Below are 27,517 nucleotides of genomic sequence, written 5' to 3' on the forward strand. Positions count from 1 at the left end.
CCATACCTTGTGACTACCCAGTTCTTTTTGAAAGGTTTGGCTCCTCACACTGCATAGTGTCTTCATGTTTGATCTGCAGTGGGTACTGATTTTGTGAGATGACAGTTTTTGCATGTCAACAGACCACGGCATCACAGTAATAGGATTCTGAACGCATTACAAGATTAAACACAATAAGCTGTGAAAATAAAAGTTCATATTCACTTTTATTTAAAATGTGTCTCTCTAAAGAATACCTTTCACACTGGAATAAGCCAAAACATCAGTTACACACACAAATCTTGGGCAGTAATTTTTTGTGTTCTATTCTTTTCTGTGGAAAATGTGTATTTGTTTGTGTGAATGGTGTTTGTATATAGTTGGTATATTCCAGTATAAAAGGCATTCTTTAAAAATTAGACTTGGCTGAAGGTGTGCTGAGTGTATTGTGATCACATACTGACTCTACTTATTATTTCAAATGCTTCTTTACACTGATGTTGTGGGTCAAATTTTCACAACTCTCTACATGTTTATTGCCCATAATAAGCAGGCATATGTGTCTAGTGTATATGCATAGTTACTGTAATTACACATGCAAAATTACAAGGCATGCATGTGTATCACAATTGAACATGCAAGTCACATTAATTGTGAGTGCAGATGTCACAGCTATGACATCCAGGCTCCCTGTGACTATTTAGATTCAAATTAGTAAAGTCTAATGTAAGTAACAGAGACAGAGATGTGGCAAATTGCATCAAAATTGCTGTTGAAAGAGATTGCCTACAGGCATTCAGCCATATATGCAGATGAGAAACATAATAGGTTTTTCTTTGTTTATACGCTATGATAGGCTGATACCCCCTGAAATTATTTACACCTAAGGTACACATATCCAAAGTTGCTTGAACAATATTCAAGTGTATAATTAATATGATGGACAAATGAAGCAACTTTAAGTAGCATTGACGTTATCCTTCTATGACACAAAACTACTTATTTTACCGTAGGTGAAAAATGATTATATGTTAGAAATAGCAGATCAAGTGGACCAGGAAATTGCTTTGAAGCTAGGTTGCCTTGAAATCCGGTAAGTTGAAAACTGCATATTTTGTTTCTGATATACTGTATACATTAATTTTGAAGCTGTTTTTAATTCTCATTTTTCCTGATTCTCTTACCTCTATAAATTAGTAAAATATTGTTAGGAATTATGAAAACTAATTTATCATTTCAAAGAAAAAATGATCAGAATATATTGTAACTAATTCCTAATGGTTTGTAAATTACAGATTAATTTTACAGATCAATTAACTATCTTCTTATATTGATTTTATTTGGTGCATATTAGCAACTAAACAGTTCGAAGGCCTAAAGACTAAACTGGAATATTCAAAAGAAAATAAGTCTGAAGTGCATTTGCTAACAGATAGTGTCACGTCCTCATTCTTCTATTAATAATACAGATGAAGAATTTAATTAAAAATAAAACACTGCCGCTTTTTCTTTCTCAACTTGGTGTTGAAGATTTTTAACATGCTAATTTAAGAATGCAAAATATTTTTTCAGAACAAAGTTTCTGAAAGGGCAAATGAACTGATCTTGTGAGCTGCACTGATATTTTGTGTAGCTTTTCCATTTCAAACTGATAAACATAAAGACCTGAGATACTCAGTGTATGTTTACCACATTGAGAATCTTGAAACAGTCACCCCTTTAAACCTTTTGAAATGTATTTTCGCTATTTTATGGTAGGGTGACCAGATAGCAACTGTGGAAAAAATGGGATGGGGGTGGGGGGTAATAGGCGCCTATATTGGGGAAAAAAGTCCCAAAAAACGGGACTGTCCCTATAAAAACGTGACATCTGATCACCGTATTTTATGAAGAATCTGAGGGCTGAGATAATTACTTTAGTTCTGCTATTGTCTTGCAGAGCAAGACTAGGACAGTAACAAGATCATTAAGAAATGAATGGCAAATCAAGTGATATAGAGCAAAGGAAAAAAGTGCAGGTTGAACAGTAATTTTCAGAGATAAAACAGGATTAGGACTACCACTAGGAACAGGAATACCAATAACGAGGATGTGGCACTTGGGTATTGTGGGTAAGGGCTTGGAGTGTTTTCTCTAGCCTTCGTGGCAGTCTTGGAAGAAGTGAAAATTCTATTAACCTTTTTTTTTAGAAAATTTAACGGATATAACAACCCACTATCCTGGGCACTTTTCTCTCAGACAGATTCCACTCTCCGATATTTTTGCCAAGCACATTGTGGCTGTCTGATTTGTCTTCATACTCATCATGGTGCTACTAGTATTATGTTATTAGTATATCATTCTGGGATGTCTTGTGCATGAAAAATACTTTAATCAACTAAAGTCTACTCGGTTGTAGTAGTGTAATAGTATGTCAGTGAACTCATATTTGAAGTCAGTCTGCAAATGGCTTTTAGTGGTAGATCTCTGAAAGCTCTGAATGCACTTATTGTAGGTTTAAGCTGGTTCATCCAATAATTATTGCTTGCAAATATTTTTTCCCTGACTTTAGGAGATCCTACTGGGAGATGAGGGGCAATGCACTAGAAAAGAAGTCCAACTATGAAGTTTTAGAGTAAGTATTGCATTTCAGTTTGAGGCTTGGGCTGTTGCTTGTACAGGAACATGAAGACCAGTTTAGTGAGAACGCAGCACTGCTGCCATTTTTCGTAGCAAGGTCACGACAGTAGGACTGTTATTTTTATCTAACATTAACATAACATTTTATCTAAAATAAAGTGTGAAATCTTAAAACCTGATAAATTTCAGACCTTTCAATCTATAGAGGTGGTGAGAGCTCATTTACCACTGTATGACTAAGACAAATTGGGTTGTTAACAGTTTAAACTTGCTGATATGCAGTACCATTGGTTTGAGTCATCTGTATTCTGTTAGTGCTTGTGGGATAAGCTAGTCTAGTCCTACAAATTTAACAATGCGTTGTACAAAAATGGATTTTCCGTGTACAATTAATCAGTCACAGGACTAATTTACACAGAGTTCTTTAATTACTTACCAGCTACTTGAAATTTAAAATCTGAGGTTTTATTTTACCTTGACTTCTGCTAAGTGTGTTGTTATGATCTTGCAGTCAATAAACATATAGTGTGTCCTCCACATATTCCTAAACTTAAAACATCCAAGAAGCATCCTGGTAGCAAATCTAATTTGTTGACTTAATCATGCTGTATAGGAGATGGCTTTAATCCAAATTTGAACAGAGTGCTTGAGAAGCTTTGCAAAAAGAAAAGGAGTACATGTGGCACCTTAGAGACTAACAAATTTATTAGAGCATAAGCTTTTGCTCTAATAAATTTGTTAGTCTCTAAGGTGCCACAAGTACTCCTTTTCTTTTTGCGGATACAGACTAACATGGCTGCTACTCTGAAACCTGAGAAGCTTTGCATTCAATTCCAAAGGAGACAATTAATGTTTGTTACAACCCTGTTAAAGGTCAATTGTGTTTTCATTAGCTTCAGTGGAATAATGTATCAACAAATGCTCTAACTAGTTATTATGCTTTGCTGCTAAAACCCTTGTGGGATAGAGAAGACAAGGTGTATGGCATAATACAAAATTAGGTTAACAGCTCAGGGCAGCAAGAAAAGTTTCAGCTTTCCGGTTTTTATTTTAAAATAAAATAAAGTGAGGTAATTCAGATTAAGGTTTGGTACTGGATCATTTGAAGGTAGGGTAGAAGATTCTTTTAAGGGCAATGAAATTGTTGTTTAGGACTCATGAGGAAAGATACTTTTTTTGTTTGCTCGTTTTTAAACAGGTTAAAAAATTACTTCCAGCAATTATATCCAATTGATATGAGAATAGATGCTCCACTGTTAAGTAACCCTCTTTCAAAGCACATATGCCAGGGAAAGCAGGCTATGCTGTGAGCAAGACTGCAAGGACGTTAGTTCCAATAATGCAGTGGCAGAGATCAACTATACTGAGCACATAGTTTGGAGTCAAGAATTCCTGGGTTCCAATCTCAGCTCTGCCTGAATATTATGATAATTTATTATTAAAATATGTGTCTCATTATTTTCAAGGACTTTGTTCTTTTTGTGTAGAAAATGTTATACTAATACATATCAAACATACTTTAAAAAATATATAACAGTAGTATGTGTGCAGTATGTACTTATTAAATGTAATATCTAGGGCTGTCAAATGATGAAAAATTAAACATGATTAATTGGAAGATTTAAAAAGTTGCAAGATTAAAAAAAATTGTGATTAATCAGTTTTAATTACACTATTAATAATAGAATACCACTTATTTAAATATTTTTGTTTTTTACATTTTCAAATGTATTGATTTCAATTACAACACAGAATACAGAGTATACAGTGCTCACTTTATGTTATTATTTTGATTACAAATGTTTGCATTGTAAAAAAGATAAAAGAAACAGTATTTTTCAATTTATCTCATACAAGTACTGTAGTGCAATCTCTTAATCGTGAAAGTGCAGATTACAAATATAGTTTGTTTACGTTTACAGGAAATAATGCCGCCCGCTTCTTATTTACAATGTCACCTGAAAGTGAGAACAGGCGTTCTCATACCACTGTTGTAGCTGGCATTGCAAGGTATTTATGTGTCGTATATGTTAAACATTTGTATGCCACTTTATGCTTTGACCACCATTCCAGAGGACATGCTTCCATGCTGATAACAGATTCTGCTCGATAACGATCCAAAATAGTACGGACTAATGCATGTTCATTTTCATCATCTGTCAGATGCCATCAGCAGAAGATGGATTTTCTTTTTTGGTGGTTTGGGTTCTGTAGTTTCTGTATTAGTGTTGCTCCTTTAAGACTTCTGAAAGCATGTTCCTCACCTCGTCCCTCTCAGATTTTGGAAGGCACTTCAGATTCTTTTGGGTCGAGTGCTGTGCCTATTTTTAGACATCTCATCTCATACCTTTTTGAGTCTGTCAAATCTTCAGTGAAAGTGTTCTTAAATCAAACATTTGCTGGGTCATCGCCCAAGACTGCCAAAACACGGCAGAATGTGGATAAAACCATGGAGCAGGAGGCATACAATTCTCCCCCAAGGAGTTCAATCACAAATTTTATTAATGCATTATTTTTTGTAACAAGTGTCATCATCATGGAAGCATGTCCTCTAGCGTGGTGGTCGAAGCATGAAGGGCATACAAATGTTTAACATATCTGGCACATAAATACCTTGCAACACTGGCTACAACAGTGCCATGTGAATGCCTGTTCTCACTTTCAGGTGACATTGTAAATAAGAAACGGGCATTATTATTTCCCGTAAATGTGAACAAATTTGTTTGTCTTAGTGTTTGGCTGCACAAGAAGTAGGACTGAGTGGACTTTTAGTCTCTGAAGTTTTACATTGTTTTATTTTTGAGTGCAGTTATGTAACAAAAAAGTACATTTGTAAGTGGCACTTTCATGATAAAGAGATTGCACTACAGTACTTGTCTGAGATTAATTGAAAAATACTGTTTGTGTTTGTTTTTTACAGTGAAAGTATTTGTAATGAAAAATCATATAAAATGAGCGCTGTACACTTTTTATTCTGTGTTGTAATTGAAATCATTATATTTGAAAATGTAGAAAAATATCCAAAAATATTTATAAATTTAAATTCGTATTCTATTAGAATCATAGAATCATAGAATATCAGGCTTGGAAGGGACCTCAGGAGGTCATCTAGTCCAACCCCCTGCTCAAAGCAGGACCAATCCCCAATTAAATCATCCCAGCCAGGGCTTTGTCAAGCCTGACCTTAAAAACTTCTAAGTAAGGAGATTCTACCACCTCCCTAGGTAACGCATTCCAGCGTTTCACCACCCTTCTAGTGAAAAAGTTTTTCCTAATATCCAACCTAAACCTCCCCCACGGCAACTTGAGACCATTACTCCTTGTCCTGTCCTTTTCTACCACTGAGAATAGTCTAGAACCATCGTCTCTGGAACCACCTCTCAAGTAGTTGAAAGCAGCTATTAAATCCCCCCTCATTCTTCTCTTCTGCAGACTAAACAATCCCAGTTCCCTCAGCCTCTCCTCATAAGTCATGTGTTCCAGACCCCTAATCATTTTTGTTGCCCTTCGCTGGCCTCTCTCCAATTTATCCACATCCTTCTTGTAGTGTGGGGCCCAAAACCGGACACAGTACTCCGATGAGGCCTGTGTCCAGTTTTGGGCCCCACACTACAAGAAGGATGTGGATAAATCCTTTTATTATAAATCTCCTATTATTGTTTAACAGTGTGATTAAAACTGCGATTACTCACGATTAATGTTTTTAATTGAGTTAATCTGTTTTGAGTTAATCGTGTGAGTTAACTGCGATTAATTGACAGCCCTAGTAATAGAACATTTCATGTGGAAAGTTGGAAGTGAAGGAAAGAACAGGGTAGAGCAAAGAGGCAGTTGGGTTAGTTCAAGGTCAGTGATCATCAGGAGAAATCCCATTTAGGATACATACAAAGAGGAAGGAATAGAGAGATGCCGTAGGAAATATTAAGAGAGAGAAAATACTTTAGAATTTTGTTAATATAAAGGAAGTGACTGTATGGGTGACCTGGAGGAAGGCTAATACAGTGTCACTTTCTTAAAAGGAAGATAAATGGTGAGATTAATGACTACAAATGAGTTATTGGCGGTTCGGCAGGAAGAGTGAAAGGCAAATTTGATAGATTTGTGAGAAAGTGAGCAAGAAAGACCTAAGGAAAGGCAGTGGGTGCAGTTTGTTTATATTTCAGCATGACCATCAATAAGATGTTCCAAAGTCAGTTATTGGACATACTAGAAAGTATAAGCATTAGTATTTAGGTTAATAACCTTGATTGAAAACTAGCAGGGGGACATCTTGGTGCCAGTGAGATCTCGGTGCTATCCATCCCGGAGGCCTTTGCAGCAGCTAGGGATCTGATAATCCTCCCGGTACTCCTGATCACAGCAGGACAACTTCCAGCACCAGTGAGTTCATTGAGCAGAAGGGAGCAGCTAGCCCCAAGCTCCTGTCTGGCACCAGGTCCTCCAGTACCAACCAGAGGGCAACTGGCCCTGCTGATGTTGGCAAAGACTTCCCCACTCTGGCACTGATCACTGGACCTTGGGACCAGCTGGCAGAAGCGAGGGGTACTGCCCCCCCATGGTCTCCCCAAGCACACTCGTAGTCGGAGGTGGAGTCCTGCACCCAATCCAGGGGCCGTTACGAGTACCCAGTATACATCCCACCAGATGCCAGTGCGGGTGCCCCCCGGTCACCTGGCCCAGAGAACAGTGGCCTGTGCAGGTCCAATGGCCATTTTGGAATCCATGGGATTTTTTCCCAGTAGCAGGATTGCCTTCCAGCTGTTTGTACTCGGTGGTGTTTGAGAGAAGGGCATCACCACCACACCATCCGGCACCCGACCTGGACTCTGGTACCAAGCCCACTACCGACTCTCAGGACTTAGGCCTGTGTGATGTGGTCAGTGCAGATGCAGAGGAGGAAGGTCCCCTGCCAGTGCAGGCTGCCTCCGCCTCCTCAGATGAAGCTGTCAGGATCGAGCAGCTCGGCACCACAGGACGACTTTAGAGCTCACCAGGAGCTATTGAAAATGGTGATTTTGAATCTTAGAGTCCTCACGCAGCCTGATCAACATCTTGGCTGTGGTGGCCCCAGCAAAGGTGGCCCTACCCCTCAATGAGGCCGTTATGTGTCCAGTCAGGTCCCTCTGGCAGTCCCCATCTTCTCTGCCCCCCACTTCAAAAAGAACAGAGAAGAAATACTATGTTCCTGCCAACTGGTGGGTTACAGTTCCACATCTCCAACCACTAGGCTTTATTTGGAAGGTATGACTATAATGTTTGGGACTCCATGGCAAAGTTTAAAGACTCGGTGCCCCAGGAATCCAGGCAAGAGTTCTCTGTTCTAATAGAGGAAGGAAAGACCATAGCCAGGCAGCCCTAGACACAGCTGACATGGCAGCCAGAACAATGGCATCAGCTGTGGTCATGGGAAGCTCTCCTGGCTACCACCAGAGGTTCTGCAGTCCATTCAGAATCTTCTGTTTCAGGGAATCTCACTCGTCTCTGACAGACGGATACAAAACTCCATGGCCTGAAAGATTCCAGGGCTACCCTCAGATCCCTGGGCCTCTACTCCCTGGCACCTTCAAGGAAGCATTTCAGACCTCAGCAACCTGTCCGTCTCTCTGCTCCACCATCTCACCAAGACCTGTTTAAAAAACAGAGCAGGGGTTATAAGTACAGGCAACTGCCCCCTTCCACCTCAGCCTTGCTACCAGGCATGCACAAATGTCCGGGAGGCCCAAAGCAGAATTTTTGAAGGGGTTCCCGAAGGCATTATATCCACCAAATCCTGCTCCCCCCTTGTTTTCAGTCCTACTTCAGCCCAGCACTGTCCCTCATCAAATCCAACTGTTGGGTGCTGAGCATGTTGGAAGAAGGTTGCGTCCTTCAGTTTTCTTCCACCCTCTCCCTCCCACCCACCCCCATCTCTCTTCAGGGATCCTTTCTTCTGAGCAACTTCTAGTCCAGAAGGTGCAAACCCTCCTGATGGTAGGGGCTGTAGAGGAGTTGCCTCAGAACTTGAAGGAGAAAGCATTTCACTCCTGCTATTTCCTAATCCCGAAGGCCAAATGGGGTCTTTGACTCATCCTAGACCTGCGTCACCTCAACGGTTATCTCAAGAAGCTGACGTTCCACGTGCTCTCCCTGGCTTCCATTATTCCCTCCCTGGATACAGGGGACAGGCATGCCGCCCTTGACTTAAAAGATGCCTATTTCCACATCTCCATCTTCCAGGGCCAAAGAAGATTCCTCAGATTTATCGTAAACCAGACCCACTACCAATTCACTGTCCTCCCCTTTTGGCCTGTTGGCAACCCCCCCCCCCCCGGGTTTTTCAGTAAATGGATGGTAGTGGTGGCAGCTTTCCTAAGAAGGCAAGGAGGCATTCAAGTCTACCTTTATCTCGACTCTTGGCTGATCACGGGCCAGTGCAAGCCCAGATCAAAGCCAGCATCAGTCTGGTCCAAACTACCTTCCGTACCCTGGGCCTATTGATAAATGAGCAAAGTTCAACTCTCATCTCCATCCAGAGGACAGAATCTATCAGTGCAGTGCTCAATTCTGCCGGGGCCAGAGGCTTGCTTCCAGGCAATGTTGGCTCTAATATCCAAGGTCCAGGCTCACCCCATAACAACAGTCCATTTTTTTCCTCACACTTTTAGGTCACATGGCCATTTGCACTTAGTGGTTCAGCACGCAAGACTGCACCTCAGACCCCTTCAAGCTTGGCTGGCCTCGGTATGCTCACCAAGCTGTCACCACTTAAACTCAGTGCTCGCTGTTCTTGTCCTGGTCCTCGCCTCCCTTGATTTGTGCGTGCAATCCCTTTCTCACCCCTCAGTCATCAGCATCCCTAATTTTGAACGCATCCGATCCAAGTTGGGGGGGGATCACCTCAAGCACGTCAGGACTCAGTGCCTGTGGTCCCAGGAGGAGCTCTCTTTGCTATGAGTTTGCTGATGTTTACGTGCAATCTGCTTAGTGTGCCAGTCATACCCCAGATCACAGGCAAAGTTGTACAAGGGCACATGGACAACATGGTAGCCATGGTTTAATCTACAGACAAGGAGGAGCACGCTCATCTACCCTGTGTCAAGAGGCCATTCACCTGTGGGACTTCTGGCTGAAACACTCCATTCACCTCAAAGCTTCCCACCTTCCAGGAGCCTGGAACACTGGCAGGTCTTTTTCTTCTCACCAGAAGTGGTCTCTTCACCTAGCGATAACCAGATCCATCCCACAGAGGTCGAAGTTTCCCCATATAGACTTGTTTGTAACCAAGCAGAACAGGAAATGTCAGCAGTTCTGTTCACTGCGTGGGAACAGCCCAGGCTCTCTGTCAAATGTCTTCCTACTCCCATGAACAAAGCTCCTGTTCTATGTATTTCCCCCCCATTTCTCTGGTACACAAAGTCCTTCTGAAAAGTAAGTGAGACAAAGCAAAGGTGATTCTTATAGCCCCTGCAAAACCAATACTGGTTTGCCACACTACTGGATCTGTCAATAGCAATTCCACTGCTACTCCTGCCTCTCCTGGACCTGTTCTCACCAGGTGACAGCCATTTGCTCCACCCAAACCTCAAGGCCCTCCAGCTGACCATGTAGAGGCTCCATGGTTTAACCTAGTGGAGTTGGCCCGTTCAGAACAAGACTGCCACGTCTTGCTAGCTAATAGAAAACCATTTAATAGAGCGACTTACCCAGCCAAGTAGAAGCGTTTCTCGGTGTGGTCTTCCCAAAGAGGCTTCTCACCAACTCAGTCACCTCTCCAGTCCGTGCTGGAATACCTGCTTTATCTGAAACAACACGGCCTAGCCACTTCATTGATCAAAGTGCGTCTAGCAGCAATCTCAGCCTTCCACCCTCTAGTGGATGATAGGTCGATCTTCTCACATGAAATGTCCATTTGCTTCCTTCTTGGGGTCTAAAGAGGCTTTACCCTCAAATTTGCGAACCTGTCCCTCCATTGGACCTAAACCTAGTCCTGTCGAGACTCATGGGTTCTTTTGAGCCCCTGGCATCATGCCCTATGTCATATCTCTCCTGGATGGTCGCCTTCCTGGTAGTGATTACCTCGGCCAGGAGGGTCTCAGAAATCAGGGCATTACATCAGAACCCCTATAATATGGTATTCTTTAAGGACAAGGTTCTACTCCACCCCCAACTAGTGTTCCTTCCAAAGGTGATCTTGCAGTTTCATAGTAATCAGGCTATTTTCCTGCCCATTTTCTTCCCAAAACTGAACAAGAAAACAGAGGAGCAGCGTCTCCACACACTGAATGTTAGATGCGACCTGGGTTTCTACACTGAAAAAAACAAGCTGTTCCATAAATCCACACAGCTCTTTGTGGCAGTAACAGATAGGATGAAAGCCCTACCGGTTTTAGCCCAGAGAATTTCATCCTGAATCACTTCCTGAATTCGTATGTGCTATGAGCAATCGGGCACCCTACCTCCTGCCATCTTGACAGCCCATTCAACGAGAGTTCAGGCTTCATCAGCGCCATTTCTGTCCCAGGTCCCTATTCAGAACATTGGCAAGGCAGCGACCTGGTCATGAGTACGTACTGTGACAAAGTTACTCCTCTACCTTGGTGGGTCTTGCGCTTTTTGGCGGATTTGCTCGCCTTGAAGCTTCATGGCAGCCCCCAGCTTGGCTGTTTTTCTGAACCCACAGTCCAGGTCGACTCTTCCTATTTCTGACCAGGAATTGGGAGGTTTGGGAGGAACCCGAGCCCACCCTCTACTCTGGGTTCCAGCCCAGGGCCCTGTGGAATGCAGCTGTCTAGAGTCCCTCCTGGAACAGCTGTGCGACAGCTACAACTCCCTGGGCTACTTCCCCATGGCCTCCTGTCAACACCTGTATTCTCACCATAGGACCTTCCTCCTTGTGTCTGATAATGCTTGTACTCCTCAGTCCTCCAACAGTCCGCGTTCTCACTCTCAGCTTCTAGTGCCTCTTGCTCCCAGCTCCTCACATGCACACCACAAACTGAAGTGAGCTCCTTTTTAAACCCAGGTGCCCTGATTAGCCTGCCTTAATTGAATCTAACAGCTTCTTGATTGGCTGCAGATGTTCTAATCAGCCTGTCTGTCTTAATTGTCTCCCAAAGGTTCTGGAACCTTCCCTGTTACCTTACCCAGGGAAAAGGGACCTACTTAACCTGGGGCTAATATATCTGCCTTCTATTACTCTCCTGTAGCCATTTGGCCCGACCTTGTCACAATACTTTATCCTCCCACTGTGCCATCACCCAGCAGGCAAAAGGTGATGCCAAGTTTGGCAGAGCAGTGTTACAATCCACATATCCATGAACTCTGAGCCCACCTCCTCAGGTACTGCTTGTGAGTCACCTAACTTGGAATGGACGTGAGCAAGCACTCGAAGAAGAAAAAACGGTTACTATCTTTCCTGTAACTGTTGTTGTTCAAGATGTGTTGCTCGTGTCTATTCCACAACCCACCCTGCCATTCCTCTGTTGGAGTTAGCTGGTGAGCAGGAACTGAGAGGGTGAGGGGCCAGCTGGGGCCCGTATACTGGCGCATGAGTACGTGGCCCCAGACGGAGCTAGAGCTGGCCCAACGGCCTCCACTGAGGGTAAAATCTCGGTGTCTGTGCACACACCACATGCACACCTAATGTGGAATGGATATGAGAAACATATCTTGAACAACAACAGTTACGGAAAGATTAGTAGTTGTTTTATTCTCAAACTGTGCTTCATGGACCATCCCTTCCAGGTGGACTATGGAACTGTTTTTTATCACAGCAGTGAACGTCGCTTTTCAAGCAGAGTTGTTTTTTGCTACTCAGGCACTTGTAGTACATGAAGACTTTTTTGACTGACTGAACATAAACAAACACCCCTCTGCACCTGATATGGCTGCTTATTGCCTATCATTGTCAGGTGTGTTCAATGTAAATTCGCTGTTGATCAGATTTTCAAATGAAACCAAAGCTGGAGGGAGGTAGACCAAAGAGGCAGACAGAGTCAAACTTCAGAGTGACCTGTAGTAGGGACCGCAATGAAGGGAGACTTGGTCCTAACAAATATACATTCCTACACCCAGGAGAAGGAATTAAGCTGCACAGACGCAAAACTGTGAGATAGAAAGAAGCATCTGCACCTACTGCATTAAAAAAAACTTTAAGAAGCACATCCCCCTTCATGCTGTCCTAATATTACTTTTCTTTTTTTTGTATCAACTTCTTCATTGAAGTGTTCAGGAAAAAAATAGAAATACAAAACTAACAGAAGAAAAAGATATATTTTCTACAACTAATAAGCACCATGGTAGCAAACCCAGAGAGCTCGCTGCAGTTGGTATTGGATGGGTTAATCCTAATGAAGTTTACACTGAAAAGAAAATGCAGTGTTTATATCCAAATCATTCCCACTGGTAGTAGAGTGGGATTATGGTAAATATAAAGCTGTTAGCATAACCATATAAACTAGGGGTGTCAATTAATCACAGTTAACTCATGCGATTAACTCAAAAAAATTAATTGCGATTAAAAAATTAATCACAATTCATCACAGTTTTAATCACACTGTTAAACAATAGAATACCAGTTGAAATTTATTAAATATTTTTGGATGTTTTTCTACATTTTCAAATATATTGATCTAAATTACAACACGATACAAAGTATACAGTGCTCACTTTATATTATTATTTTTATTACAAATATTTGCACTGTAAAAATGATAAATAAAAGAAATAGTATATTTCAGTTCATCTCATACAAGTACCATAATGCAATCTCTTTATCGTGAAAGTGCAACTTACAAATGTAGATTTTTTTTTCTTACATACCTGCACTCAAAACAAAATAATGTAAAACTTTACAGCCTACAATTCCATTCAGTTCTACTTCTAATTCAGCCAATCGCTAAGACAGACATGTTTGTTTACATTTATGGGAGATAATGCTGCCAGCTTCTTAGTTACAGTGTCACCTGAAAGTGAGAACAGGCGTTGCAATGACACTTCTGTAGCCAGCATTGCAAGGTATTTTTGTGTCAGATGTGCTAAACATTTGTATGCCCCTTCGTGCTTTGGCTACCATTCCAGAGGACATGCTTCCATGCTGGTGATGCTAGTTACAAAAATAATGCGATAATTAAATTTTGACTGAACTCCTTGTGGGAGACTAGTGTGTCTCCTGCTCTGTTTTACCCAAATTCTGCCATGTATTTCATATTATAGCAGTCTCGGATGATGACCCAGCACATGTTGTTCGTTTTAAGAACACTTCCACTGCAGCTTTGACAAAACGCAAAGAAGGTACCAATGTAAGATTTCTAAAAATAGCTATAGCACTCAACCCAAGGTTTAAGAAACTGAATTGCCTTCCAAAATCTGAGAGGGTCGAGGTGTGGAGCATGCTTTTAGAAGTCTTAAAAGAGCAACGCTCTGATATGGAAACTACAGAACCCGAACCACCAAAAAAGAAAATCAGCCTTCTGCTGGTGGCATCTGACTCAGATGATGAAAGTGAACATGCGTTGGTCTGTACTGCTTTGGATCATTATCAAGCAGAACCTGTCATCAGCGTGGATGCATGTCCTCTGGAATGGTGGTTGAAGCCTGAAGGGACATCTGAATCTTTAGTGCATCTGGCACATAATCTTGTGACACCCGCTATAACAGTGCCATGCGAACGCCTGTTCTCACTTTCAGGTGACATTGTAAACAAGAAGCAGGCAGCATTATCTCCTGCAAATGTAAACAACTTGTTTGTCTGAGTGACTGGCTGAACAAAAAGGAGGACTGCATGGACTTGTAGGCTCTCAAGATGTACATTGTTTTATTTTTGAATACAGTTATTTTTTCATACATTATTCTACATTTGTAAGTTCACCTTCCATGATAAAGAGATTGTACTGCTGTACTTGTATGAGGTGAATTGAAAAATACCATTTCTTTTGTTTTTTACAGGACAAGTATTTGTAATAAAAAATAAATAAGATCATAAGAATGGCCATACTGGGTCAGACCAAAGGTCCATCCAGCCCAGGATCCTGTCCTCTGACAGTGGCCAGTGGCAGGTTCCCCAAAGGGAATGAACAGACAGGTTATCATCAAGTGATCCATGCCCTGTCACCCAATCACAGCTTCTAGCAAACAGAGGTTAGGGACACCATTCCTGCCCATCCTGGCTAATAGCCATTGATGGACCTATCTTCCATGAATTCAACTAGCTCCCTTTTGAATCCCATCATAGTATTGGCCTTCACAACACCCTCTGGCAGGGAGTTCAAGAGATTGACAGTGCATTGCTTGAAAAAATACTTATTTGTGTTTGTTTTAAACCTGCTACCTATTAATTTCATTTGGTGGCCCCTTGTTCTTGTATTATGAGAAGGAGTAAAGAACACTTCCTTATTTACTTTCTCCACACCAGTCATGATTTTATAGACCTCTATCATATCCCCCCTTAATCGCCTCTTTTCCAAGCTGAAAAGTCCCAGTCTTATTAATCTCTCCTCATACGGAAGCCATTCTATACCCCTAATAATTTTTTCTGCCTTTTTTGTACCTTTTCCAATTCCAATATATCTTTTTTTGAGATGGGGCAACCACATCTGCACGCAGTATTCAAGATGTGAGTGTACCATGGATTTATATCGAGGCAACATATTTTCTGTTTTATTATCTATCCCTTCCTTGATGATTCCTAACATTCTTTTCGCTTTTTTGACTGCCGCTGTACATTGAGTGGATGATTTCAGAGAACTATTCACAATGACTCCAAGATCTCTTTCTTGAGTAATAGCAGCTAATTTAGACCCCATCATTGTATATATGATTAGGATTATATTTTCCAATGGGCATTACTTTGCATTTATCAACATTAAATTTCATCTGCCATTTTGTTGCCCAGTCACCCAGTTTTGTGAGATCCTTTTGTAGCTAAGACTGAAGCTTCGCAGTCTGTCTGGGACTTAACTATCTTGAGTAGTTTTGTATCATCTGAAAATTTTTCCACCTCACTGTTTACCCCTTTTTCCAGATCGTTAAATATATAGTGAGCACTGTACACTTTGTATTCTGTGTTGTAATTGAAATCAATATATTTGAAAATGTAGAAAACATCAAAAAATATTAAAATAAATTGTATTCTATTATTGTTTAACCGTGCGATTAATCATGCTATTAGTCATGATTAATTTTTTAATTGCACGATTAATCGCAATTAATTTTTTTTAATTGCTTGACAGCCCTAATATAAACCAGTAACTGCTATTAACTGTTCCTAACTGCCAATGAGAGTAAGGCTGTGAGGTTTTAGTCTGGTATTGTGGGTTGATCTCTCTTCTCCACAGCCATGAAATGCAGCCGTCTGGAGTTTGCACATGGTATTTTATGTTATGGCTGTGGGTACATTTCCATTTATAATGCTTATTTGTTCTTGTTTATAAAAGTGTTGCATATTGCAGTCTCAGACCGCTGCTGGAACTCTGTATACTTTTATGTTAAATTCTGCTAAATTAAGAAAATTTGATTTACAATCTAATTTTAAAAATAGGATATGTTGTATTAGCAAATGTGACTAAGAGTTGCTATTTGTTAAATTCTGCGTGGTGATTTGTGTGGCGTTTGCGGCAAACTCAGATCTGTAACCAAAAGCTGTTATGGGATTCAGTTTAGAAACGAATTATTGTAGCAGAATGTGGGAACCATGTGCTGTAATAGTGTTAAGATGGTGGCAACACTGCATTAATTTAGAGAACTTAATTTTTGCAGAATTCTTCTGCTCGCTAAAATGTTTAATGTTAATTAATGTATTCCTTGTCAAAATGTCTTTGCATATTATTTAGACTGTAATGGTGTGTCAGGTTTATCTAATTCTACATAGAATGATAAAACTGCACATAATTTGCATTTGAGATGAAATACATCAAAGTACTTAATGTTTATGAAATTTTATAATCTTTTCCAGCTTAGTGTCATTGCACAGACTCCAGGGTTCACTGCTGTGAATGAGTATTCTGCTACTTTCAATTTATAATGTTTTTAAATGCCTTTTATGAAATTATTATATAACATCCTGAGTGCCCAGAGAAAGTGCTTCAAAAGATCATTTTTTATTTTTATTCCATAAGTAAGACTTACAGTTCCGTGTATGTTGTTTCCCTCTTAGCCCATTGGAAGGCAGCTGGTTGTATATACTTCACAGGTTGACTAACAGCAATTTTCTGACGTAGGCTGGAGATCTGTGCAGTCTCCCTCAGACAACAAATGAAACTTGCATGCAAATTAGCTGCAGAGTAAGGTGGTGATTGAGTTACCTCTGATATCTGAGGTCTAGGAGTCTTGTTATGACATAGATACATGCTTTACTGTAGCCATATACTGCACAGGTGTAATTTGTAAAGTCAAAATGGCTTAGAATTTAAAAATGGGATTGTAGCAGACCAGCAGTCCCAGTGATGATTGAACCTGGTGCTATTCTAACGAAAAAAGCTTTCATCCATGTTTGTAACTGCTTCCTTTGCTTCACTCTGACTCAACAGAAATTCTAGGCTTCAGGATGACACACACCGTGACAATCCTGGTATCTTAATATATAGATTGGGGTGGCCAACAGTTAAAGTATGGCTCTCGGAGCCCCCACCATTCTCCACCTACCAGACTGTTTGGGGGAGCTCGGGGCTTCTGCCCGGTGGTGGGGCTAGGAGCTTCTACCCAGCAGGAAGGGGGGTCTTGGGGCTTCAGCCCTGTGGGAGGCACCTTCCGGGACTGACGACTTCAGCAGAAGCAGGGCTGAAGTCTCGTGCCCTGGCAGGCGTGCCCCAAGGGGCAGGAGCCCCAAGCCCATCCTGACCTTGCAGGTCAGAAGCCCTGAGGCTCCCCACCTCTCTGCAGGGCAGAAGCCCCGAGCCCCGGCAGGTGGCCCCACTCTTGAAAATCTGAAGATTGTCATATGCAGCTCAGAGGGTCAGTAAGTTTGGCCATATCTGATGTACATGTTTGAGGTACATTACTATCTTCTCCTCCCGTTCAGAATATGTCAGTATGGAAGGCTTTCCTTAATGTTCATTGAAGAGGTAATGGTCCCTTCTATGAAGAGTTCACAAACTCACCCAAATTTAATTTTTTATTATTATTATTTTATTTTTAGTATAGTTTGTATGACCCATTGAGAAGATGAGGGCAGAAATACTTTTTCAATACAGATTTTTTTTCCAGTTTTGAACCTTGTTTTCTTATGTTCGTGCAGATTGTGGCGTTTGACACAGTCTGGTAGATGCTGCTCAGATGCGCCAGCATGATGGTATCTTCGTGCTCTGACACACCTCTGGAAATTCTCCAGCTCTTCCCTTTCAGTCTTACCTGCTCTAGAAATTGGCTGCTAGGGAGAAAATAGGGGCAGCCAACTACTCCATAAAAGCAACAGAATTCAAAGTTGAGGGTATATTTATAAGCCAGGCTAAGCACTATTTTGAATACTATATAGTCATCCAAATTAGACATTGAGCCAAACTAAAATTCCAGATCAACACCCAGAGGCTGGGATATTCTGAACCTGGATCCTAACTTTTTAGATTGGGTCCATGTGACAAATCTCCAGCCTCGTCTCAGTGGGTCCCGCACTTCCAGGCAGATTACGCTAGCCTCAGAGGGTCACTGTGACCTTCCACGTAGCCCTTCTCTCTCCAGAGGCAAGGATCACAGCCTACTGAGCCATTTTCATCATAAGTCAGCAAGGGAGGTGGGAAGAAGCAACCCTCCCTCACACAGTCTCTGTTGTCTCTCAGTCTCTGTGATTAACTGGGAAGAGTGTGGTGGGGGGGAGCCTGGGCCCGCACTCTATTCCAGGCTCCAACCCAGGGACCCTAATAGTAGCAGCTATTGGTAGCTGACTTTTTGAAACAGGACGAGTACAATTCCCTGGGCCACTTCCCCACAGCAGCCCCCACTTCCTCAACATCTACTTCACCCTTACTTCAGGGCCTCCTTCCATGTGCCTGATAGGATTTGTCCTGCCCAGTTTCTCTAGCAACGCGGCTTCCTCCTACAGCTCCTGACATGTACCACTAACTGGGAGGCTTTTAATTAGTTCCAGCAAGCCCTTGATTGGCTTCAGGTGTCCCAATCAACCTAGCTGTCTCCACTGCTTTCTAGAAAGATCTTAATTGGCCCCAGGTGTCTTGATTAACCTGGAGCAACTGCCATTTGGTTACCATGTTAACAGGGATTTGTTTACCCTGGGGCTAACATACCTGTTTCTCACTACTTTCCCATAGTCATCTGGCCTTGCCCTGTCACAGTCCACCGTTTATGTTTGGGTTTTTTGATCCTTTCTGTCTGTACTTCTAGGGTGTGCGTGTGTGTCTGAAATATGGAGTGTATGGGTGTGATGGTAACATTTTGTTAGCATTAGTGTGGGATGGTCACATTTTTCAGAGATGTAGACTAGTTAAGAAAAAAAAACTAGTGGCTGTATGATGCCTAGGGGATTGGGACATTAAAATAAATTCTATGAAAATAATTAGAAGGCAGAGGATAGGTGAGGTGGTCAAGGGTGTATGATAAATATATCACATGGTTTTGCAATTGCACCTGTGTACCAACACTGACACTTAGAAATGTAGCTATGTAGGGTGGAAGGAAGTAGTTGAGATTGAGGAGGGCAACTTGTCACTTGAGTGTTGAATGATTCAGTGCATATTTCATTGCTTTTTTACAATTTGTGTTGGTGGCATATGTAGTCTTGCAATCTTAAATCAAGTAAAAATGGTTTTTGGGGATATAGATAACATGTCAGGCTTACACTGGGTACATCTTGTTTCAGCCAAGAAGATATTTTAATCCTAAAGTTTTAAGTTTAAGAAAAAAAATTATAGTAGAAATCCATGCAAGGAACTTAATTATAATAATTATAATGCTAGAAGTAACATAGCAATACAAATTTATTTGGATGCCCATAAGAGGGAGAAATCCAGTCTGGTAACAGACTTAGTGGTCCTTCGAACTCCTCATTTATGGTAAATTCTACAAGTCAGAGGACTGTTGCAGGTGCAAAAGTATGATTGGGTGTTCCAGTTTTCATGCCCGTCCTTTCTCAGTATACTGTGCAGTGAGTGTGTTTTTAGTGTTTCTTGAAACAATAAAATATGTACTGCAAGCAATTCATTCGCAGCACTTCTCTGTGATTGCATGCGGACACCATTAAACGCAATACACTCTCCATCCCAGGGGCCTATTATAAAGATGGTATCTTTCTATATTTAAAAATAGAATATTTTACAGTACAGCAATTGCTATGGAGTGGCTAATGTTAATGTTTTAATGACACTGAATTTGCATTCTAATATTGAACTTTACTGAGGATTATATTTGCATGCAGTATTGTTGTAACCATATGATGATGTGAATTGAAGAAGAGTTGTGTAAAAGCTTGAATGCTTGTCTTTCTCACCAGCAGAAATTGGTCCAATAAAAGATATTAATTACCTCAACCACCTTGTCTCTCTAGTATATTTGCATGCATTTCTAAAGACCCCCATCACCATGGTATCTCATAAGATTTCTTATCAACAGTATATGTGTGTTTGTTTATTTCAGGAAAGACGTTGGTTTAAAAAGATTTTTTCCGAAGAGTTTGCTGGATTCTGTAAAGGTAATTATACTTCCCCTTGATCATGAGCCTCAAATCCATGAACAGCATATTTTTCAAATATTGGAGAAAATGAAAATGGCTTTGGATTCCATTAGTCTGCTTCAGAGACCTGAAAATTGGGTGATGATTTTGCTTTTATAGTAGTAACTGGGCTGCTATGGAAACATTTTTCTCTCAATGAGAAAAGTATTAATCACTGGTGTTCTCGCACATTGGTAGCATGTAATGCTAGGGCGACCATATTTCCCTACGCTGAATATGGGACACCTAGTAAACTTACTCGTATTCAAGTGAGTTCAACGGCAATCCATCAGAACAATGCAGTACAAACATCAAATTAACATCAAATTGGCCGAGCCCCTGTTAAAAAAGAAATACTGCTAGTTGGATTCTTTTTATTTACCCTCTTATTTTTAAGGCTTTAGGGTTCACAGGGGGAGGGTGACAAACACACCCCTACCTCCCTTCCCCCCCCCGCCCCCCCACAGACACTCCCATACATACTGACCGACATGTCCCTCCCTTCCCAGGGCTCTCCACCCTCCATGCTTGGCTGTCTCCCCAGGATGGATCCGCCTCCCCTGGCACCACATCTCCCTGAGGCAACTCGTGGGGGGGCACACAGGGTCACATCCCCTTTCACCCCCCCGATTTCTGCCAGGGTTCATGCCAGAATGTGGCCAGCAACATCATTTTGGCACTGTGCGGGAGGGAAGGGATGGGAGCTGCTTCCAGCCACAGGGGAGGAAGAGGTGGGGAAGAGATGACCTGGCTCGTGTCTTTGCACAGTCATCTCTTCTCTCTCTCCCTGCCTCCGACTTGTCCTTTCCTGGCCACACAGTGCCGATAGGCAGCTAACTCCTCCAGGCCGTTGCTGGCCACGGACATAACCCAGCCGTTTCTGGCTACAGCATGGGCAGGAAGGAGTTAAGCCCTAAGGATGCATTGTGCACCAAAGCCCAGGGAACCTGATTGCAGGGACTTCAGCGAACCCAGCCAGAGGGGTGACTTCACATGAGAGGGTGCCTAGGGGATGGAACAGCCCCTCCCTCTCCCCCTGCCGCCACTTAGCTGATGGGAGGAGAGGATTCTCCATGCCAGTGCTGTGCAGGGCTTTGGCAAATGTAGGGCTCAGCTCCTCCTGGCAAGCGCTACAGGATGGAGGGTCTTGGGCTTTCCCGGGGCACCAGCCCAGTCAGAGGCAATGGGGGAAGGAAAGAGGCTGCCGGCCAGGCTGTTGGTGAACTGAGAGCTCTGACCAGGGGCTGGTTCTCCGCACAGCGCTGGGAGTGGGACGCACTCTGCTGGGGGCGGGGGGGGGGGGGGAGGAGGAAGAATATGGAGGACCAGTGGGTCGGGGGGGCAAAGCAGGGAGAGGACAGCGAGAAGGGGAGAACCTAAAGGGCCAATGGGTGGCAGCAGAAGCAACATGTAACCATCCGCCACCTGGCACCTGCCTGCATTCATTGGCTGCTGCAGCGCACAGCCAGTGCTGGCCAGAAGTGGGGCAGGGCCCTGCTGGCTGAAAGCCGGCACGCAGCGGGGGCTGCACTGGCGGACCAGCAGAGGAAGCGGCTGGCCCCATGCACTGCATCTTCGCCCCGCCACCAGCCTTGCACACCCACCCCAATCGTTGGACTCCACTTACCGCTGGTGGGCGGGCAGCTGGTGAGCTGGGTTCCAGTCAGCAGCAGGACCCGCCAGTACTGATGCGGGGGGAGACAGAAAATATGGGACAATTTGTCTGTTTTTAAGAAAAAGTCAGGACACCTGCAGGAGGGCTTAAATCCTGGACTGTCCCTTTAAAAATGGTCACCCTATGTAATGCAATGTAGTTAAATAGCAGATATGTGAACTGATGAAGTTTGAGCTCATCGCAGAGGTGATTCACATGACCTTGGAGATTTAATATTTAGCTAATAGGGTTACACTTCTGTCTTCCTTACCCAATGTAGTAGTGCTAGAGACTGCTCCCAAAGTAATCTCTCTGTTGTGATGTTGCTTAGAATGTAATGTCTGAAGCAGAAGGGGAAATTTGGAGAGAGGAAAAGAGGAAGAGACATGATTAAGAAGTCACCAAAAGCATGCACTCCTGATAAACCAAATTCTGTACTCCTTGCTGAAGGCCCTGTCCAACTCCCATTGCAATCAAAGAAAAGATTCCCATTGACTTCAGTGAAGCTGGACTGAGCCCTCAGTCTTTACTCAAGCCTCACTCTCAATGAAGTCAGTGGAATGCTGCATGATTTGCTCTAATGCTGGTATTGGAGGGAGGATAAGACAATTGTCACTAAGTAATCTACAATCCTCAACACTGTTTTATAGGAGTCTTGAAATGAATGCGATGACTATGTATACTGTTCATATTCAGTAGTTTATATGCATACATTTAGAGACTAAATTGTAGTATGGCAATGGAGGGCAACTCGTATGGTGTTGAAAGTTGTATTTTCATGTGTACAATATACTATTTTCAGTTAATAACTCTTACCCATTATGAAAAAGAAGAGAATGCTTAAAGGGCTTAATTCTCATTTTAGTTTAAGTCTAAAAAAATACGGTAGAACAGGGAGAAGAACTTCAAAAATGAATTGAACTTATTTAAAATTATAGAAGATGTGTATCCCAAATTCTACCTGAATGCAAATTGTGACAGTTTGTTGTGAACAACTCAGAATCAGGAATCATAATGAAAATACTAAAGGACCTATATCTGTGTCACTTCTCCTGTGTATCATTATAATATATGAATAAAATAATGAAATATTTTATATTTATCCTCTCTAATAAGATCTATTTAGTCTTGAATAGCAAGCATCTAAAGAGAACACTTACCTTTACAGAAAAGATTGTTACAAGGAGGAGGGAGAAAAATTGTTCTCCTTAATCTCTAAGGATAAGACAAGAAGCAAAGGGCTTAAATTGCAGCAAGGGCAGTTTAGGTTGCACATTAGGATGGTTAAGTACTCAGGGTGGTTAAGTACTGGTATATATTTCCTATGAAGGTTGTGGAATCTCAATCATTGGAGATTTTTAAGAGCAGGTTAGACAAACACCTATCACTGATGGTCTAGATCAGAGGTGGGCAAACTAAGGCTGGGACCATCCTGCCCTGCCCTTGAGCTCCTGGCCAGGGAGGCTAGCCCCTGGCCCTTCCGCCACAGCTATGCCACCGTGCGGCTTGCGCCTGCCTACCTCCCAATGAGCCAGTCCTGCCACTCTGAGTGGCACGGTAAGGGGGTGGGGAGCGGGGTGGGGTTGGATAAGGGGCAGGAGGTCCCGGGGGGCAGTCAGGGAGCAGGGGCTGTTGGATGGGGCGGAGGTTCTGGGTGGGGGGTAGTTGGATGGGACAGAGGTTCTTGGGGGTACAGACAGGGGATGGGGAACAGGGGGGGTTGGATAGGTGTGGGAGTCCCGGGGGGCCTGTCGGGGTGGGGGTGTGGCTAGTGGTCAGGGCAGTCTGGGGACAGGGAGCTGGGGGGTTGGATGGGGGTGGGGTCCCAGGGGGCAGTTAGGGGGAGGGGATGGTCAGGGAACAAGGAGCAGGAGGGGTTGGATGGGTAAGGTTTTGAGGGGGGCTCTCAGGGTGCAGGAAGTGGGAGGGGCGGATAGGGGGCAGGGGCCAGGCTGTTTGGGGAGGCACAGCGTTCCCTACCCGGCCCTCCTTACAGTTTCGCAACTCCGATGTGTCCCTTGGGCCAAAAAGTTTGCCCACCCCTGGTCTAGATAGTACTTAGTACTGTCATGAGTGCAGGGCACTAGACTAGATGACCTCTTAAGGCCCCTTCCAGCACTGTGATTCTATATTGCTGACCTGAAATTGAACAATATGTATCAGCGATGTATTGATGGACCTACAAGAGCCAAATAATGCTTTCCAGTATAAAGAGGAGGCAAGTTGGTATTGCTGAATGCAGTTTGCACTGAGTAGCAAGAAAATATCCTCTGATAATGAGGTAATTTAAGACACATAGGACCATTTAACCTAGGGTTTTTTTAATTTAATACTTTTTAAAATTTCCATAGTATCCTCCTTCTACCTTTTAATAGATGTTGAGTTAAGCCTAACATCCCTTTCTCCCCTTATCCTGTGAGGGAGGAAATTATCCCCATTTTAGAGGTGAGGAAGCTGAGGCCCAAAGTCATACATGGAGTCTATGACAACACTGGGGATAATACCTAGGTCTGACCCTCAGTCCTCTTCTTTAGACAACAGGTTATCCGTTCTCTGTTATAATGACCTGCATGGTGATTGGTAAAGAGTGCTATCAGACTGAGCCAGACAAAGAACAGTTTACAAAATAAAAAATCGGCAAAGCCTCTTTAACGAGTAACCCATTAAACATAAAATATTACTGAAAATACAATTCATTGACTTATCTTGACAGGATGCTGAGCTGATGCTGCTTGTTCCAGTTTGCTCTTACCATTCTTCCTGCATTCACACTTCCTATGTGACTCCACTTCTTCCCAACAGAAACTATAGTTCTTGACACTGCTTGAGCCTTTCAAGCTCTCTTAGAGCTTGATTCATTTGCTAACCAAAGTCAGTGAAAGAAATAGAACTCAGTAGTCGTTGGAATGGGCTAGAAGCAAAGTGCCCCAAACTAATTGTTCTCTTTATTTGTGTATTAATATCTTGATGCCCTGGTGTCACTCACTGCCCTCAGAATAATCCTCCCTTTTCTAAATATCTTGAATCATTCTAAATGTTCTGTAAAGGCTTATTTATCTAAGGAGTATATAAAGGGGTTCACCCACCCCGGGATCGCCTCTTTGTGTCCAGGTATGGCATAGAGGCTGTCTTCCCTGTATGCTGCCCCCACCAATGGTTGCTCTGTTGCTGCGGTGGTCTCTCTTCCCACAACTTGTCTGGGTTGACTTTTCTTTCAGGGCTAGGATCCTAGGGGTTATTCTGACGCCTCCTGCTCTGCACCCCTGCCACCCAGTTTCCTCCTCACCACCTCTCTGTTCCCAGAGAATCACTGTAGACTCCCTTCCTGCAGCCCCTTTCTTCTTTGTTTTTTTGGCATAACAGACTTGTTTCCTGACTGCCATGCACTGTACTTTATATCTTTTTCATGATTCTTCCACCTTTCCTGGTTTTCTTAAAGAACTGTAGAATAACTTTTTTTTATTGGGCCCCATTTTCCTTGTATACTTGATAGATTTTGCAAGGAAAATGTTGTTACCTTAAGACCCCTGAGTTTTCTGTATAAACGCCTCCATTCACTGGTACAGTCTTTACAATCACAAAGGATATAATCTTGCATTTTCTGGATTTATAGGTTATGGATAATCCATCTTTATGCTGTTAATTATAAATAAATTACTGTTTAATCCACGCTGCCCTGTTAGAATTCTAACTAAAGGCACTTCACTCTTCCTCTCAGAGCCTTGCATTGTATCAGCGTTCTCAGCTGTTGGACATACTTCTCGGAATTTTTTCCCTTTTTGTTTCGTTTGCCCATAGTTCTTCCTGTTCCTCCCTTAGCTCATTTTTTATTAGGTGTTCAAATTCCATTTTGCTTAAAGGGATTCCTAGGTCATCGCGTTCATGATTAATAGTATTTTCTGCCAGTTTGTTGCCTTCTATCCCCATGTATGCTGAGATTTTACTATGGTTATAACCAGTTGTGCCAGTTTGGTTGTTAACATAACTTTTCAATATAGAATATCATTTCTGCTTTCAGACTTACCACTGTAAATTGCCTGCAGCCCTGTTAAGGAGTCAGACGGTTCTGCAGAAAAGGACCTAGGGGTTACAGTGGACGAGAAGCTGGATATGAGTCAATAGTGTGCCCTTGTTGCCAAGAAGGCCAATGGCATTTTGGGATGTATAAGTAGGGGCATTGCCAGCAGATCGAGGGACGTGATCGTTCCCCTCTATTCGACATTGGTGAGGCGTCATCTGGAGTACTGTGTCCAGTTTTGGGCTCCACACTAGAAGAAGGATGTGAAAAAATTTGGAAAGCGTCCAGTGGAGGGCAGCAAAAATTATTAGGGGACTGGAATACATGACTTATGAAGAGAGGTTGAGGGAACTGGGATTGTTTAGTCTGCGGAAAAGAAGAATGAGGGGAGATTTGTTAGCTGCTTTCAACTACCTGAAAGGGGGTTCCAAAGAGGATGGCTCTAGACTGTTCTCAGTGGTAGCAGATGACAGAAGGAGGAGTAATGGTCTCAAGTTGCAGTGGGGGAGGTTTAGGCTGGATATTAGGAAAAAAATTTTCACTAGGAGGGTGGTGAAGCACTGGAATGCGTTAGCTAGGGAGGCGGTGGAATCTACTTCCTTTGAAGTTTTTAAGATCAGGTTTGACAAAGCCCTGGCTGGGATGATTTAGTTGGGGATTGGTCCTGCTTTGAGCAGGGGATTGCACTAGATGACCTCCTGACGTCCCTTCCAACCCTGATATTCTATGATTCTAAGACAGGATTGCCATGGCAGCTGGCCACACATCTAAAGTCCAGTTGAGTGCTAGCATAATCTCTGTTAGCTCAGCTGTAAAGATGGATACAAAGTTAGTTAGCCTTATAGCTTTCTTGAATCTGAGGGAGGGCACACAGGAAACTGTTCCTACTCTTCTTGTTCCTTCCTGTTTGGAGCCGTCTGTATATTTTTGGCAATAGTGTCCCCACTTATCACTAATATATTGATTTGCTATATCTTGTATATTTTTCAGTCTTCTTCTTTTTTTATTTATTTACATAATTCCATGTCTGTCTCAGGAGGGATGGTTTTTCAATGGTTTTTCCATAGCTATAGATTTTGGTCTTTTCAATCCTTTCTTTTCACTGAGATCCTTTATCCACTTCTGTACCCTACTTACATGGAGAATTGTGATGATTTTTTTTTTTTTTTTGGCCCTATCCAGCCTCCACTTAATTCTCAGCAATCATTATATATTAGCTGCATGTTGTCATCTTCACTATTACCTAGTGATTTGACCCAAAACATTAAATCCAGGAGCTTCATTCTAGGAGTGAAAGCAGCTGGTGAAATGCCTATCTGTAGTACACACAGAGGCACAGTAATAAAGGCGCCACACGCAGTACGCATTGCCTGTGTTTGGATATAGTATGGTTTTCTCAGATTTCTGTTCGGTGCTGATCTAAGGGCCTGACTCCGTATTCAATAATTGGTCTAATTAGCATTCCGGATGCATTACCACTGTTTTCTTATCTGTTCCCCAGAACATTCCAGAGATACTTTTAAGAAAGTTAATTCTAACTTTGCACTTACCTTTAATATTTTCAATATGATCCCTCCAAGTGAGCTTGTTATCAAATATCACGCCCAAGAAT

The 27,517-nt window shown here is 42.5% G+C and overlaps 1 protein-coding gene across 15 annotated transcripts in view; it reads left to right on the plus strand.

Annotated features, from left to right (window-relative positions):
- The window catches only part of PTK2 (protein tyrosine kinase 2), a 377,029-nt gene that overhangs the window by 208,822 nt on the left and 140,690 nt on the right, over positions 1-27,517 (plus strand). For all 15 annotated transcript variants that reach the window (XM_073330034.1, XM_073330030.1, XM_073330031.1 and 12 more), the window contains 3 exons: positions 993-1,072; positions 2,531-2,593; positions 20,158-20,212. In XM_073330034.1, coding sequence (XP_073186135.1) covers positions 993-1,072; positions 2,531-2,593; positions 20,158-20,212 — 198 coding nt within the window. The remainder of the gene's footprint in view (positions 1-992; positions 1,073-2,530; positions 2,594-20,157; positions 20,213-27,517) is intronic.

Source organism: Lepidochelys kempii, chromosome 2, assembly GCF_965140265.1.
Source record: "Lepidochelys kempii isolate rLepKem1 chromosome 2, rLepKem1.hap2, whole genome shotgun sequence".
Lineage (NCBI taxonomy): Eukaryota > Metazoa > Chordata > Testudines > Cheloniidae > Lepidochelys > Lepidochelys kempii.